The following is a 15,949-nucleotide window of genomic DNA, read 5'->3' on the forward strand; positions in this document are numbered from 1 at the left end:
CAAGTGTTAAGCCTGGGGTGTTGTGTGGCAGGTGCTTGTCTGTTTGAATTCTGAAGTCTTCAGCTTCATTTTCTATTACTTTGTCTGTTTTGGGGTCCCACCAGTTCTTGCTTGCGGGCAAATAGTATTTCTTGTAAATATTCCAATGCACCATTGTGGCTACTTTGTCATGCCATTGTTTGTAGTCAGTCTGTGCAATCAATACCTTTAACACCATCAAACAACAACATCTGCCTATCCCAGGTCCTTGGGAAGGACTTGACAGGTGAATAAAAATGCCAAATCCAGTCTAAACATCTGGTGAATAAAACTGCCAAATCCAGTCTAAACATCTGTGTGACCAACCATAATAATAAAAACTTTGTTAGCATTTTTGCTGAACAGCTATTAAGCGATGTTCATTAGCAATAATTTTGTTGCTGGTAAGCACTGAACTATCATTTTTGTAACTGATAGTTTCAGCTCATTATTGAAGCATTAAAATTCATACGTGTTGTTTCTGGCAACATTCTGAACAATTCTATATTTATTTAAAATGCCTTGAAAACTCTTCTGTAGGTTAATCCAGCATCTCAAGGAGAATACTGACTCCATGAATCGCTACTGTGAAGAAGGCAAGTTCCATGTTGGGAATCATTAGGAAAAAAGGCAGAAATAAAACTTCCAATTTTATTATGTCTTTATACTAACATATGTCCAGCCATTACTAAGTTCCCATTTTGGAAAAAATATATATTCTAGCTGCTGAAGTTAAAACTGTGCTCTTTTCATGAAAACAAATAAATCTTTGGTTGGTGGAAGCTTTTGAACTTCTTAGAATGCCTTATGGTGGAGAACTAAGGAGGATAAAGTGATGAGCATCTGGGGCACAGATAAAAGTCAAGATGGTGGCTGTGATCAAGCAGTTGAAGTCCTGTCCCTTTTTACATGTGTTACACGTGTGATGCATGCAGGAAAAAGGGGCAAAGTTCTGATCATTTGGTCATAGCTACCATCTCAATTTTTTGGCCCTCTCTTGTAGACATCACGAGTTGAAAACGTTGTCAGGTCTGTATCAGTTTGCATTTCAAGTGAAGAGAGAAGAGTCCTCCAGGTATGCACATTTTAAGTTTTACTAGAACACTCCAAAACTTGTGTGAAGAAGAAAATGTATTATTAATTTCAATTCTGTTTTCCATCAGGCAGAGGAACTGTATGATGTGGGATGGAGAGAGTTTTGACTTTTGAAAGCTGAAATTTGCATTTCCCAAGGCTTAAACCAGGTCATATTCATCCTGCATCTGCTCCAATACACAACAGGATCATTAACTTTGGGTCTTGACTGTCATCTTTCTCCAGAAAGAACTGTTCATGATCTGTGTAGGTTTCTGGGAGGATTTGGAACATGGTATTGGTGGATGGATGTATTTCCTGTTTTTGTGCAGCATTGCTCTGCTTGCAAAACAACGTATCTCCCATGAGATTTAACGTCAGATACGACAGAGACATGGGAGAGGGGAAAGCGGGAAATGAAAACGAATCCTTGAATATAGGACCTGGAATGGACCGTGGAGAATATATAGTCCATGTCATGCCCAGTGCGATATCCCTGACAAATGGCCATCCAGCCTCTTCTTAAACACGTCCCAAGAAGGGGAGACAGCCCCCCTTTAGAGTCTGTTCCACTAGTGAACACTTCTTCCCATTAAGATATGTTTGCTGATGTTCAACTGACTTCTATTTCCTTTTCATTTAAACACCTTGCTTCTTGTCGTCACTTCTGGAACAACTCTGAACAATTCTACCACCTCATGTAAGTGATGCTCCCATTGGGATTGGCCAAAAATGTTTTCTTTAATTATTATTATTATTATTATTATTATTATTATTATTATTATTATTGTTGTTGTTGTTGTTGTTATTATTATTATTACATTAGATTTATCTCCGCCCATCTCCCCTAATGGGGGACTCTGGGCGGCTCACATAGTACAACATTCTAATATTTTATAACTTAACATTTTACAACATTTATCTTAACTATCTAACATTTTACAACCTATTCTATATGACCAGCAGCGGTCGCAAGGGGGTCGGGACATCCAGGCTTTTCTTCCTCCGTTGATCTTTTCTGCCAATCATGTCGGCCACGTCCAGCATCTGGTCGGGTCTAGCATCGGTTTCTGCTCCTGCGCAAAGCGCCGCCAGCATTTCCTCCCACTGCAATGGGAGTGCCTATTTATCTACTCGCAGATGGAACTGCTTTCGAACTGCTAGGTGGGCAGGAGCCAGGGATGAATGACGGGAGCTCATCTGTCACGTGGAGCTGGGCTTGAACCGCTGGGGTGCTGACCATTTCTGGCCGGCAAGCTCAGCGTCATTAAGCCCTTATACCACCACGTCCCTGTTTAACTCATTTCTCACTTCTCTGAATGATACTTCTTGAACCTGAACTTAACCATCTTTACCAGCCTCATCGGCTAAGTCTCTGCTCCCTGTATAACATTCACAGAGTTTTAGAAATTTGCCCTCCAAGTAGTTCACACCGTGTACCTTCCCACTCTGACATGTCAACCTGCACTTTATCTGCAATTCCGATGTCTGATCCACTACTCCCACTAACTCTTGAACTTACTCCCAGCATCAAGCTGACCCCCAAGAAACCACTCTACCAAATATAATTAGGTAGGATAAAACCAGCCCAAGATAGGCTGTTGTTGAAAAGTTCATGGGCACACATTATGCAAAAGTGTTCAAAGACGTGTCATGAACCGGCTTTACTGATCAAAAAGCAAAAGATTGCTTTCTGGCAAAATGTGCAGTTTTTAGTATCTGCTACCACTGTGATTATGGTGACATCATAAATGGGAAGAAAAAAGAGGCAGGTGCCTGCTGAGTTTGTCTACAGCCAGGAAATAGGTGTGAAGAGAGCAGTTCAACATCCCAGAGTCACAGAGATCCAAGGTTACACAATCATTACATTCAGAGCTCTAACTCTCCCATTCCCTTTTCCTTCCAGTGAGATATTTATGGCTACTCTTAGACAAGAGGAGATCTTGATCCTTCTGAAACATATACCAGGAACATGCAGATCCAGAATTCTATGGATCTGCCCTGGAATTCCATGGGTCCCTGGCCACCTCCAAACCACATGAGGCTTAGCCTCACTGCCAGCAAACTCTCCTGCCAGGGCAAACATACCAATGAAACTTTTATCTACCGGCATGAATTAGCACCACAGGCAGGTCCCTCCCTTTTCTTCCATGCAAAAGCCATCGGTCGCTTTCTACAGCCTCTCAGCTAGCCTTGCAGGACTGCTTCTACGGAAGTGAAAATGAAGATGTCTTTCACTGCATGCCTTTGTAATGCTCAAGAAAACTTACCAAGTCATATGATAAATCAGAACAAAATATTTATTTAAAGATAACGGCTGCAGTTCAAAAGAGGGTGTAACACTCCTGGCGCTACCTATGAGGCAGATTTCAATTTGTATCCATTATTTCAGCTTAAAGGGCATTTAAGGCAACTGGCAGAAAAACAACAACATATTTATAGTCAAAGACCAAAAAATGCAAGGTGAGCACAGTAATTTAATAACACAGAATCAAAAGAGAAAAACAGCAGTTAAAAGGAGGCTCCCAATGAAAAGGGAGACACCCCCCCCCCCCAATAAGGCTATATCCATCCATGCTGGTTCTTGAGGGCAATCCCAATTGAATAGTTCGACTACTTAGATGCAAATGTCAGTGGTCTGAGCTGCTAACAGAAAATACAGGACATCTCCCGCTGGCCAGCTCGGGCACTTAATGAGAAGGGAGGTTAGTAGTAGCTCAGGGTGCCAGAGGGCATAAAAATGGCAGTGCAACAACACACAAACCACCGCTTCAACAGCTTCATCTGCCCACAGACATAAACACTCTGAAAACGGGCTACTGCTGTAACTTCCATCCAACACCCGGGAGGGTAAGTCTAGCTTGGGAAGGCGCAGACACGATACTAAAAAGATATAACAGAACGTGTCTTAACAGGAAAACAAAACAAAACACCGATTCAATGAGGGCTGTGCAGTGATGTTACTCTGAAGGGGAAAATGCGATTTGGAGCATGTGTTTGCTGGCATCTCCCTCAATGAAATGCATCTTTCCCTGGGATTGTGCGGTGGGAGCTGCACAAGCCATGAAAAGATGCAACTTCTGGGGGAGGCATGGCAAACGGAAGACGTCTCTGCGGAAGTGGAGCCGACGACCATGGCAAAGACCAAGGCTTTCTGAAAGGGATGCCAATAAAGATGCCACTACAGTACAGATGCCCAAATTTTCATTCTGGTTTCATCTATAAACATCACAGAAGTTTCTCCCAGAATCTGGTTAATAGTACCAGTGCCCCACTGAGAAAGGCTTTTATATCCTTTCACTTGCCGGCCATGTCTTCGGCATACCTTGAAGGGCGATTTTGTAAGTGCTCTGTTGAACAGCATCGCTGTCCCTGTGGTGCCGGTCAAGTGGAGAGCATCATTCACTATGTCCTACACTGTTCCATTTACAATGAGGCTAGGTCCAAATTATCAGTGGCAGGTGAATTCAAGGGCTCAGAATTTGAATGAATTCTTTTACACTCTTGCAGATATGTTTCCAAATGTTATAGTCAGGGTGCTACTTTTGCTTTGTCTTTTAAACTTAGAAAGAAAACTTTAAGTAATCATAGCTCTGGAAGTGGTTGATCATACCTTGAAGGCAACAGGTTGAGAGTGGCCATCCTTGGTTGTATAAACTAGTGTGTCCTTTGGCTCAAGACATTTGAAGAAGAAGCAATTATTTGCCCAAGGCAGAAAACATTTGCCAACGGAAATTCATTAAGTTTCAGTGACCAAAACACTGTTTCTGTCCACGTTTAAATTTCATGCATTTGCTTTCATGTAAATGCTTTCATGCATTTGCATTTCAGCTATCCTTTTGCATCTAAAAATGTATGTTTTTATTATTCAAACAGCTCACTGTTCCGAAGATTTTTATGCTTATGAGTGCAGAGAACAGCTTCTTGAGCAGGGGAAGAGGAGAGAAAGAATAATCTTCTATTCTCAGGCAATCAGTTTTTTAAAAACCAACTTCTGCTTCCCAAGAACAAATGACTGCAATTGTAGCTTAAATCCTATTAACACTATTAACTACACAGGAGTGGTGAGTGATCTAATAGAGGTTACAAAATGATGAAGCATTATTTCTAGCAACATGTATCCTTTTTGTTTTTCAAAAAATATTTGAAGAACATCTGCATGTTTCACTTGCATCTGGTTTTAGAAGTACAGGAGCTTAGGGGATTCTCAGACCATTAGGAGGCCCAATTGTAATATCTTGGCAAATTAATTGGATACAAGAAAGCTATCATCAAATAGCTGAGAATTGCCACATAAAAAATGAAGTAGGCTTGTTTTGAATTGCACCATAGCAGGTTCACCCATCTGCCTCAGGCTGTAAGTGTCTTGGGCTAGCTCTCATTCTACTAATTTGTCATCACTGCTAGGTGGCAAAACTTGATGGGAACAATTCCACACCTGCGGGTGTAAACACTTAAACATAAAGTGCCCCAATTTAGTCCTCATGGGGGGGGGGAGCTTATGTTTAGACTGACTTTTTCAAAGGAAAGTTGAGGAAACTAATTTCTAGTGATTTTAAGTATGCTAGGCTAACAGCATTGGAGTCATGGATCTTGGTAATAGGCACAATAGCAGAAATATCACCTCTGTCCTCTAGTAGCAAGTGGTTTCTCCTCTCCCAATGAAAATCTCTGCTGAAAATGATCTGAGGACCTTTCTTTCCTACTAGCCCCAGCCTGAACCACTGCTGTTGAGTGGCATTAAGGTGGGTGAAGTGTTCAGCTCCTAAATGGAACCACTTATGCTGGAGTTGATCCAATGCCCAACTCAAAATGGCTTGCAGGACTTTGACTGCTGTGGCTCCACTGGACGTTAGTGCTGTTTTGGTCCTAAGCTAGGAGTCACATTGAAAGGTGACCCTCTGAAGTGGGGGAAAATGCAAGGATCTTGCATATCCTTCCCACTCCTTCCATAAGGTAAGAGTTGTATTTGCTGTGTCAGTGGCTCACTCTCTCCCTCTTTTCCCCAGCCCCAATGGGCAATCAAAGATTGAAGGAGCTGGGCACTGTTTTGATGACCTGCCCCCCAGAAGATTCAGGGCTTGGGCTCTCAGGTTCTATAGTTAGCAACTGTAATACCAGTGCTCTCATGCTCCCAGTTGTATGGGAGTCAGGCAGTCTTTTAAATAAATATATATTCTTGTAAATGCTCTCTTTGGCTCTCTGCAAAAGCTATCTTCTCAGTTCCCTTGATGAGGGCAGTGTTTAAGAGGTAGAAAGGTTGCCAGGCCTAGGGATCAGCAAGCAGAATGCTATTCAAAGAAGCAAACTGGTCACCTTCAAGCAGGCCAATCAAAATATAAAAAATCTTTCAGGAAGTGCTTTGAGATTTGATTGAGATAGAGAATGAATCCACTGTTAGATTGTCCAAAACCAGCCATAGTTTTCTTCCAGTGGGGGAATTCCCAAAGCATTATTTACATGGGCAGAAGGAAACCAGGTATCAGTGAAATCACTGAGGTAGCTATTTGCAAACAACAGTGTCCATCTTTCAGACATATCATTAACTCTTTAACTTAAAAAAAATTGTTCTGGGCTTTGCACATTTATAAGAGATTAAGAGGTGGTGAAAATGACATGTTCATGAGTATATTAATTCATATCTCTAAGCAGCATATACCTCCTATATCTGTGGTAAAAGCTCCAAAGGCAGATTGAATGGATTAAAATAAGTTTCAAAACCAGTGAATAATTAAAATAAAAATAATAAAAGCAACATAACAGCAGAAGTACCAATGAGAACTAGGAGAGCTAAGAATAAGTAGGTATGATTACAGTGAAAAGCAGGGGTGTCTTCAAGGGAGGTGTCAAAAAAGTCAAGATGCAACCATGTGATAGAAGCCCCAGTTTTTGTCATACAATCACAGTCACTTCTTGATTTTTTTGCCCCCCCCCCCCCGCCCCTGGTTAAAAGCTTCAGTAAAAGGAGTAGATTAAGTCTGAAGTTCAACCTTTCCCTCTAGGGACTTTCCAGATATGCTGGGCAACAATGTTGGATGTCACCCAAGCCATCTGGAATCATCTGGTTTTGAAGTGCTAGCCCAAGAAATAGCAAGGAAGTTGATGCCAAAGGAACAGTGGCAGAAAGCGTGTTTTACAACTGAATTCTCTGAAACTCAGTCTCACAACTGAACAGGGCAATGATCAGGAAGGCATGTTTCAGACTTGGCTTGAAAAAAGGTGCTGCTTTAAGAAGTTTATTTATGAATGTTAATAACTATTAAAGCAGTCCTGATGATTTGGGGGATTGTTCAGAAGCCTGAAAAATGAAGAGCTGTTGTACAAAACAACAGTGGTGCTGTGCTTGTGCTCTGTTTCTAAATCATTTCGTTCTTTCAGGATGAAAACTACCAAATCAACCAGGAAACCGGCTCCTTCTAACTAGGGCACGGAGCCCCACCACATAATGATTACTAATGCTGACAGCAAGCCAACATAATGCACTGCAATCTTTGTACAGGGAATCCCCGGTTAAGAACGCCCAGTTTAAGGATGGCCCATAGTTAAGACTGGAGCCTACTGCAGCAAAATTCGAATTAAATACACAATGGGTTGAGTTCATTGCACAATACTACTTACAGAGTATCATACAATAATCCTGTACAGACCTTAGGAACACAACTCGTTCTTAAACTGGGGACTCCCTGTAAAGAGCTTCCTCACCACCTTCCCATGACTTCAAAGGCAGATGAGCAGCAAGGTCTCCATGTGGCATCTCCATCTCCTCTGTGGCATCTGTTATCTCCTTTGAGAAATGCCGTACCTTCTCTCTGTCAGCCTAGCTTGGGGAAAAGCCACAGAGAGCATCTTTGCTGAGTTTGCTTTCACGGATGATGCATCCCGCCTTCAGCACTGATCGGGTGCCCAGGAGAGTCAAAGGCATAAAAAGCCATCTTCCCTGGTAACTCTTCCATGCACTCCCACTGGGAAATTGTCCTGCAAGGCACCAGGCAAATGCAACCAAATGTGTGCAGACAAAGGCATGACTATGTGCACTGTGCACAGGGGAGAGAAAAATTCTGATCTGCTTCTCTTTCTGTGATCAAGGAAGTGTCTTCTAATAAGTGGGATTCCATGCCACAGTTCTTGCTTAACCTCCTCCTCCCCAATTACCGTTTACAAAGCAGGAAGAAGGAAGTTCATGCAGAAAGAAAAAGAGAGAGAGAGAGAGAGAGAAGGAGAAATAATCTGGAGGTAGGGTATCATTTTGGCTAAATTGATGAGGGAGGAAAAGAAAACACCATAGAACGGAAATAAAGGAAAGAGAAAAACAGGGTACAAATAGGTGGGGGAGCAAAAGACACATTCTTTGACCTTTGCTGGGAAACTAAGTGCTTGAATCATGCTCAGGAGAGGAAAAGCTAGGCTCTTTTCTATTCGGTTGCCTCCACCAAGACTCCTGTTTTAAGAGTAGGACAAGGAATGTTCAAGGAAGAACTTGGTAGGAACTTGAGATGAATGTGGAAAGGAGGAAACAAAGGAAAGCCCAAAGGGAAGCCCAAAGCCCAGCCTGGGGAGTGGATTCCTGACTCCTGCTGGGAAGCATGGGCCCCACCCAGGCAGACCAAGCAAACCAGCAGGGGGTTTCCTGGGAGAAGTAAGAGCCTCCCAGGAAGCCCCCTGGAAAAAACCTCTTCCCATAGTGAGCTTTCTCTTGAGTTACAAAGGGAAGACAAAGGCAAAGAGGAGAAAAGGAGCCACAAAAAAGGCCCTTTCCGAAGATGGAAAGATTCAGCACTTCCCACTATGGAGGAGCGGTTGGTGAAATTGACAGATCTGGCTGAGATGGACAAACTGGCTTCTTTGATAAGAGGAAAGACATTTATTGGCAACTGGCAACCCCTTATGGACTTTTTGTGTAAATATGAAAGAAAATGAACTTGTGATTTATGGCTTTGATGATTAGACAGGACAAATTATAAAAAAAAGAGTATTATGATGTAACTTTGAGAGAGAGGTTAAAATATAATTTTATTTATAACTACTGTGAAGAATATTGGAAGCCACTTCTTTATGTCTTTATATTTTTTTTTATAACTTGCTCTTTTTTTCTGTTGCACTTTTAGCTGTTTTCTTTTTCCTTTTTTTCAATTTTTCTATTCTAATTTAGTTTGATGTAGTTTTTAATTATTTTTTTTTAAAAAAATTAATAAGAATTATATATATAAAAAGCCCCTTTCCCTGCCCGCTTTTCTGTTGCCGTACCATCCCAGCCTCTACTGCGTGGCCTGGTAGCAGCGTAAGAGAGGAAGGGGGACCAGGCCAGGGGAAGGGCCAAGGTGAGAGAGGTGGGGTGGGCGGGTGCAGAACCTTTGGTGAAACCAATCCAGCTGGCTCAGGACTCTTCCTGCCTCTTTCCAGACAAAGGAAGCAAAACACCCAAAACCTAAGGCATTTCATTCTAAATTAGGGAACGTGTTTTAATGATTATTTACCACGTAAGTCCTTCAAAATGAGAAATGTCAAAGGAGTTAATAATCAGGAAATACTTTTAAAAAGCTCTATTATTTCAACAAAGATAAAAAACCTAGCAAGTTATGGCAATGCTGATAAGACAGCAGTCTTGGGTGTTGTGGTGGACGGACTTTTTCACTACCGATTCACAAATTCAGGAATAAGGTCTAAAAAATACCATTTAACTAATTTAAAATGACACCTTGAGAAATGCAGTGGTTTTGGAATGGAAGGCTGACAGAAAGAACATCTTCCATACAAAGTCATCCTTTCAAAATGGATGGCGGTTCTTGATTATAAAAGGTTAGAAAATTTGGTCCTACGCAGTTGCTTTCCTTAGAGAATTGAAGACATAAGGAGAAAAAGCTTGACAGACACCCCGTTTAAGAGTGGATAGTGAAGCAGGTGTGCTTAAGAGTTATTTTCACCCTTATTTCATTCCCCTGCTTTTATATTGCTGATATGACATATAACTGAATCATCAAAGCAGTATTAAAGGCTTTTGAAGTTCAGAGGCATCAGCTGCAGTCCTGGACTTGCTGGCTACACTTCTGCTTAGAACTGGATTGTCATAGTACAATTTTATTCATTAAATGTCGGGATACATTTTCATTCATAAACCACAGTTATGCACACCAAGTTCTGTTAAATAGGAATCAACAGAAATTAAATGCTTCATTAGATTATGAAGTCCCAATTTTTCAATACAGTTAGAGCCAAGTCAAAAACTAATATTTACCCAATTTGCCTGGATAAACCAACAATCTGTTCATTCATGTAAACCAGGAAGGAAAGTCCAGAGAGTGATCTGATCAATCCTGTTTTTTTTTTTTTTTTAAATAGAGAAGAATCATAAAATGTATGGGTCAAAAGGTATGTTAAATCCTGCTTGTATTACTGCAACACATTCTACATGGGGCTGCCCTTGAAGAGTATTCTAAAGCTTCAACTGGTGCAAAAAGCAGTGGGGTGGGCAGTTACGGGTGCTGGTTGTTCAGCACACGTGACACCTCTGCTCTATGAGTTGCACTGGCTGCCAGTCTGCTTCTGGGTGCAATTTGAGGTGCTGCTGGTTGCCTTTAAAGCCTTTCACGGCTTGGGGCCCGGCGACTTACAGGTCCACCTCTCCCCAGCGGTGTCCACTTGCCCTGTTGGATACGGCCAGAGAGGCATGCTCCTGGTCCCGTCTGCCAGAGAGTGTCCTCTGTCGGGACCCAGGAGGAGAGCCTTTCCTGTTGTGGCACCGGACCTCTGGAATGCAATTCCTCTGGAGAGTGGACTGGCCTCACCCCTCTTGGCCTTCTGCATGCCCCGAAGGCCTGGCTTTGTGCCTGAGCCTGGGCCCCAGGTGCACGATGGAGCCCATCTCCCGGCCACACGAAAGGCTGGACTGATATTTTGTAATTTTTCCCTGGCTGCTATATGTCTTATTTTTTATATATATATTTTTCACCTTCTCCTCCAGCACGACAATAAGCTTTCATCTGCAAGAGCATACTTTTCATCTGTATCATTAGCATACTCTTCTGGTGGGGCATTCCCATTAAGTACTCTCTGCTGGGATCCATGGGACTGATACTCTACTTTCTTGGCATGCTATCTGTGAAAAATAACCAAGCAGGGCAGATAGGTGGTAGTATTTGAATTCTCACTGATGTAATCAACTGTAGTTATCGGAAACATTTAGTTGTAGTTATTGCTGCCCAAGGGGGACACACCAGTTACTGAAAGCAGAGGTTCATGTACTTTTGCCACACACAAATTTGTAGCTTTGGATCATTTTCCCCAATAAATAAATGATCAAGTACAATGTTTTTGACTCATTTGTTCAGTTGGGTTCTCTTTATCTACTTTTAGCACCTGTCTGGAGAATAGATCACGTTTTAGGTCACATTTATGCAGAAATACTGAAAATTCAAAAGGGTTCACAAACTTTAAACACCACTATATTTGTGGAATATGGATTTCAGCCGCCTATTTATGCGTTATTAGTGGCATTCCTGTTCTGCATTTTCTCCATGAATTTCAGAGCAATATAAAGAAGCATCTGGAGGCCCAGGTTACCCAGGGAGGAACCGCACCACACTGGCAGCCCGGGCTTCTCTTCACAGCGCTAAGGCCCCGGCTTTCAAAAGGATGATTAAGGGGAAGAACATTTGTTGTAATGCAGCCTTTTGGGGGGGTGGAATTTTGAGGGCATTACAAAACACTCCCTAAGGAGAGCTGCCTAATCACAAAATGAGTAACCTCCAAATATCCATTTATCAGAAGGCGTTTCTGCCACTTCCCGTAAGCTTCTCCCCCCGGGATGCTTCCCATCATTCCGGCTTCCTGTCTTTTCTTTTCCCCAGCATTGGCACACCCCTTTCCCCCTAGGAATACCTGGGAGGGCTACCCGAGAGAATAAAGATACAGCTTACTGGCTGATGTTTTCTTCCACAGCAGGCCAGCTTTCCATTTAATTTGTTTAAAATAATATGTGAAAGTACCGAACTCAGATGGGGCGGGGAGTCTGAAGGATGCCAAGTGAGGAGGTCTGCGGGCTGGCCGTCACCTGCCCCGGCTGCCTTGCATTCAAGTCAATTAAGAGCAAGTGTCATGGGTGGTACGTGGAGTTTTATGAGACATGTGGGTCCTTGAAGCTTCCTGGGACAGGGTAACCTTGTGTACTTTACACAACCTGAACGGTTTCATGTGCATCATCTGAGTCTTTTGGACAAAGACTGGAATAGAACTATCAGCTGCACCTATTAGATTTTTATTTACGTGCATGTGGTGCATAAGGAAAAAGCCATTTGGAAAGGATCAGAAGGCTAACCTCTTAATGGAGTTGTCTGAAATATATTTTCTCAAGGAGCATCTTGTTCTGTAGGATCCTTCTGTATTTTAAAATACTGGATTCTTTCATTTGTTCTATAGAATGGTTCCATGGGATTTTTCTTCTGCATTTTTTTTAAACTGATGGATTTCTTATGTATGATTTGTCCTTCCAGCTGGCCCTTTACCCATTATTTTGGCAGCAGATAATGGAAGAAAACATCACAATTTAATTTCAAATAATATGCACAAATAATGGAAGAAGGAACTGGGTGTAATATTTGAATATAAACCTTTTTCTTATTTTGCATAACAAACTGAAGCTGGGTACAAAACCCAATCAATCGATCGATCAATCGATCAATCAAATCAAAATAAGCCCCAAATAGTACCTGAGCAAGAAATACCGTGCAGCAAAGAAGCTGGAAAAGCTGGAGCTTCTCTGGCCAAGAGGGAGGGAGGGAGACAAGCTAAAGCAAGCGCTGAAAGAAGATGCAGGTGGCCCCAGCATCTCAGCATGCTTGCTGAGCACGATCCTAGAAAATATCTAATGTTAAAGGGAGACAGATTCTGTACTGTTGCTTGCAGGAAGATAGGCTTTTTGGACTTAAGGACAGATTTGATTTTTGAGGGCCTTTTTATTTTTTTCAAAACACCTACAGGACCTACAGGATCTACATGGAGCCAAGGATATAAATAGGCAATAGATATCTTATTGGAGACTGGTCCTTTGCAGTTTGCCTTAAAAATGTTAAGTCTAACGTGGGCAGGAGCCTGATGGACACCAAGAAATGTATCCATGCCATGTTTCCTCAGCCAACTTTTCCTGAGGAAAGTTCAACTGCTGATGTCTTCATGGAGCCTTCTATGCAGTTTTCCTGGCAATAATACAAAGTAGTTAGCCACCACCTTCTTCTGAGAAGCGTTTTCAATTTCTCAGTCTAGCCTTCAGCTCTAAGATTCCCTGGAAGTCTTGTCCCCAAGTACCAAGCTGACCTCAACCAAGTGCTGCCACCACCTGAGCCACTCCCCTTGCTTACAATCTTCAGATTCTGATAGGGCTGAATGGAGCTGGGAGTACACAGAAATGCTTCTTACCTGGCAAGGCTTTTGCCCATTTCACCACATGTACCAGGTGCCTCTCTCCAAGTTCATTCAAACTGGTCAGAAGAGAGCCAAAGGAGTCGGGCTGATTGTTGTCATGCCCTGCACAAACCACACCAGGCTCAATGGCTTCCAGGACATTGAGGAAGATGGGCTGGCATTCCAGGCCATCAATGTGTATTATGGGCATTTTTGTGGCTTGCTCCTCAGTGGGGCTTGATGGTCCCGCTGTCTCCCCTTCTTCTTGCAACTTCAGGTTACCCAATTTCTTGAGCTTGCGAGCTGAAAGAAAAAAAGGTTTCTAAGAAAACTCTCCACTAGAGGTTGACAGTTTATATGATTAGCAGGCATGTCATCAAAGGAGGAAAAGTTTATTAAAGCCTACCATGTCATTAAGCCGTATGAATCTGTTGCTATCATTTATTGATTCTGCTCTGGGGCAAGCCACCAGAGCTGTTCAGCAAGCAAGATGGGCACCAACCTATAACTCCAACGCAGTACGCTATAAATTCCTATGGGCAGTCCTAGGTTGAGAGGCAGCACGGGTAGAATTTTAATGCAGCTATCATTCACCTACATTCAGTTATGTAAATATAACTGAAGAAAGGGAGCAATAGCTTTGTAAGATTTTGACAATCTCACCCAGATTTTGCATGGAAACACTGAGAGTTCAATCTTCCCATGCAAGATTTCACAACAGAATATTGTACAGGCTTGCTCAGATTTTGTAAGGAATATTTTTAATTTTTACAAAAATTAATGTGTTAGGATTTGAGCAAACCATCTAAGAGTGACAGACATCATGGTGCCTGTGGATGGCCCTAAAATGAGTGCTCTTCTTCCTGTTGCACTAGGTATGACAAGATGGAATTATGTTCATCCTGATGCTCCTTGATATTCAGTACTGACTGCTGATGTTCACAATTAGAATTATATGGAGTTTCCCCAGATTCTCAGAACAGTAGTATAGCCCTGAATTTGATGTTGCAGGTACATAACCAAGATTTTTCCATCATTATGCTTTTATGTTTCTGAACAACTGGATTTCTGACCACTGTCCTTGCAAGCCAAAGAGTGTATTGATAGATCTTCAGTCTGATCCAGCAAGACTAAGCATACTTTGCATAGTTCTAATATAAAGGGTAGCAATCTTTTCACGTGGCATTTCACTATGCTAAATGGCACAGTGGCGCAGGCATAAACAGCTAAAACTTTGCAAGATTTTGATGACCTACCCCTGCTCCAAGATCTTGTAAGATCGCACAGGAGAATGTTGAATTCTTGTAAATTCTGGCAATCCTTGTCATTTTTTAAAATTAGGGGATGCATTTTTAAAATTTTAATTTGGAGGTTCCATGAAAGCCATTTGGAGGCACTGTGAATTCTATTGCTGCTCCCTGTCCTAATGGAAATCACCAAAAACTGGGTAAAGCGAGAGGAGGATTAACTGTCACAGAATCACAGATGGGACCTCAAGTCCCGCATCTCCACCTCACCTCCCCCACCCTCACTCAGTGTAGGCCACCTCTGCTTGAACATATCCAGCGAAGGGAACTGTCCTAAAGTTTAGTAATGTTTTCCTAACATTCAAGCAGAGTCACCTTTCACAAAACTTAAATCCATTATTCCTGCCTTTGAGTGTGACAATCTGCTCCTGAAACACTCCCATTTCTTTTAATTTCTCTTTGGAGGTTGACTTTCTGGTCCTCTGATTACCCCTGCTGCCCTTCTCCTGTTCCAGTTTGTCTGAGTTGCTCCACTTTTTTCTGATCATATTGCACATTGCGTTATTGTGTACAGTTTAGTAATTTTTTTCCTAATATTCAAATGGGGTAAGCCTTTTTTTTTTTTTTTTAAATCATATCTCCCTTGGCAACCTGGATGCTACGCCGGCTTCATGGGTTGTTTTCTGTTTTGTCACTTTGCTGTAATTGCTTGCCACAGAGCATTTCGTTTCTCTTAGGACGGTGACTGGCTGTGGGACCCAAAGGGTGGCTGCGGAGCTGGCTGTGGGTCAGATCAACCTGCGCTGGTTTCACAGAAATCCTGCGTTCTCAGGGCTTTTGAGGGGGTTCTCGAATTCTGCACTGCCATGGCCCCCTTAATGATAAATGAATGTGTCTGCCCCATGAATAAAGCTAATGATTTTACCTGTGCTACAGGGTGGCAAGAAATCAATAGACCACTTTTCCTCATTAAACCTGTCAAACAAACCAACCCAATGACCAAACCTTGTAATTTTATAAAATAAAAACTTTCCGTTGGAGATCGACAATTAAACAGCCAGAGCCATATTTTTAATGGGAAGAACGGGCTTGCCTAGTTTTGCCTAATTCCTGAAACCTAGGTCCTATTTTTCAGATCCCCTCTCTCAGTTCTTATTCTACATTGGTTCTGGACTGATGTTTCCTCCTCATCACAGAAACAGTGGGAAGCCTCAACT

General features: G+C 42.1%; 1 protein-coding gene across 1 annotated transcript in view; it reads right to left on the reverse strand.

The window, feature by feature from the left end:
- The window catches only part of AR (androgen receptor), a 171,279-nt gene that overhangs the window by 17,802 nt on the left and 137,528 nt on the right, over positions 1 to 15,949 (reverse strand). The window contains exon 4 of the mRNA XM_088129293.1: positions 13,501 to 13,788. Coding sequence (XP_087985419.1) covers positions 13,501 to 13,788 — 288 coding nt within the window. The remainder of the gene's footprint in view (positions 1 to 13,500; positions 13,789 to 15,949) is intronic.

The sequence above is a fragment of the Python bivittatus genome, unplaced genomic scaffold (assembly GCF_059951505.1).
Source record: "Python bivittatus isolate LINGU-HERP-01145 unplaced genomic scaffold, Pbiv_v1 ctg000790_np1212, whole genome shotgun sequence".
NCBI classification, from domain to species: Eukaryota; Metazoa; Chordata; class Lepidosauria; order Squamata; family Pythonidae; genus Python; species Python bivittatus.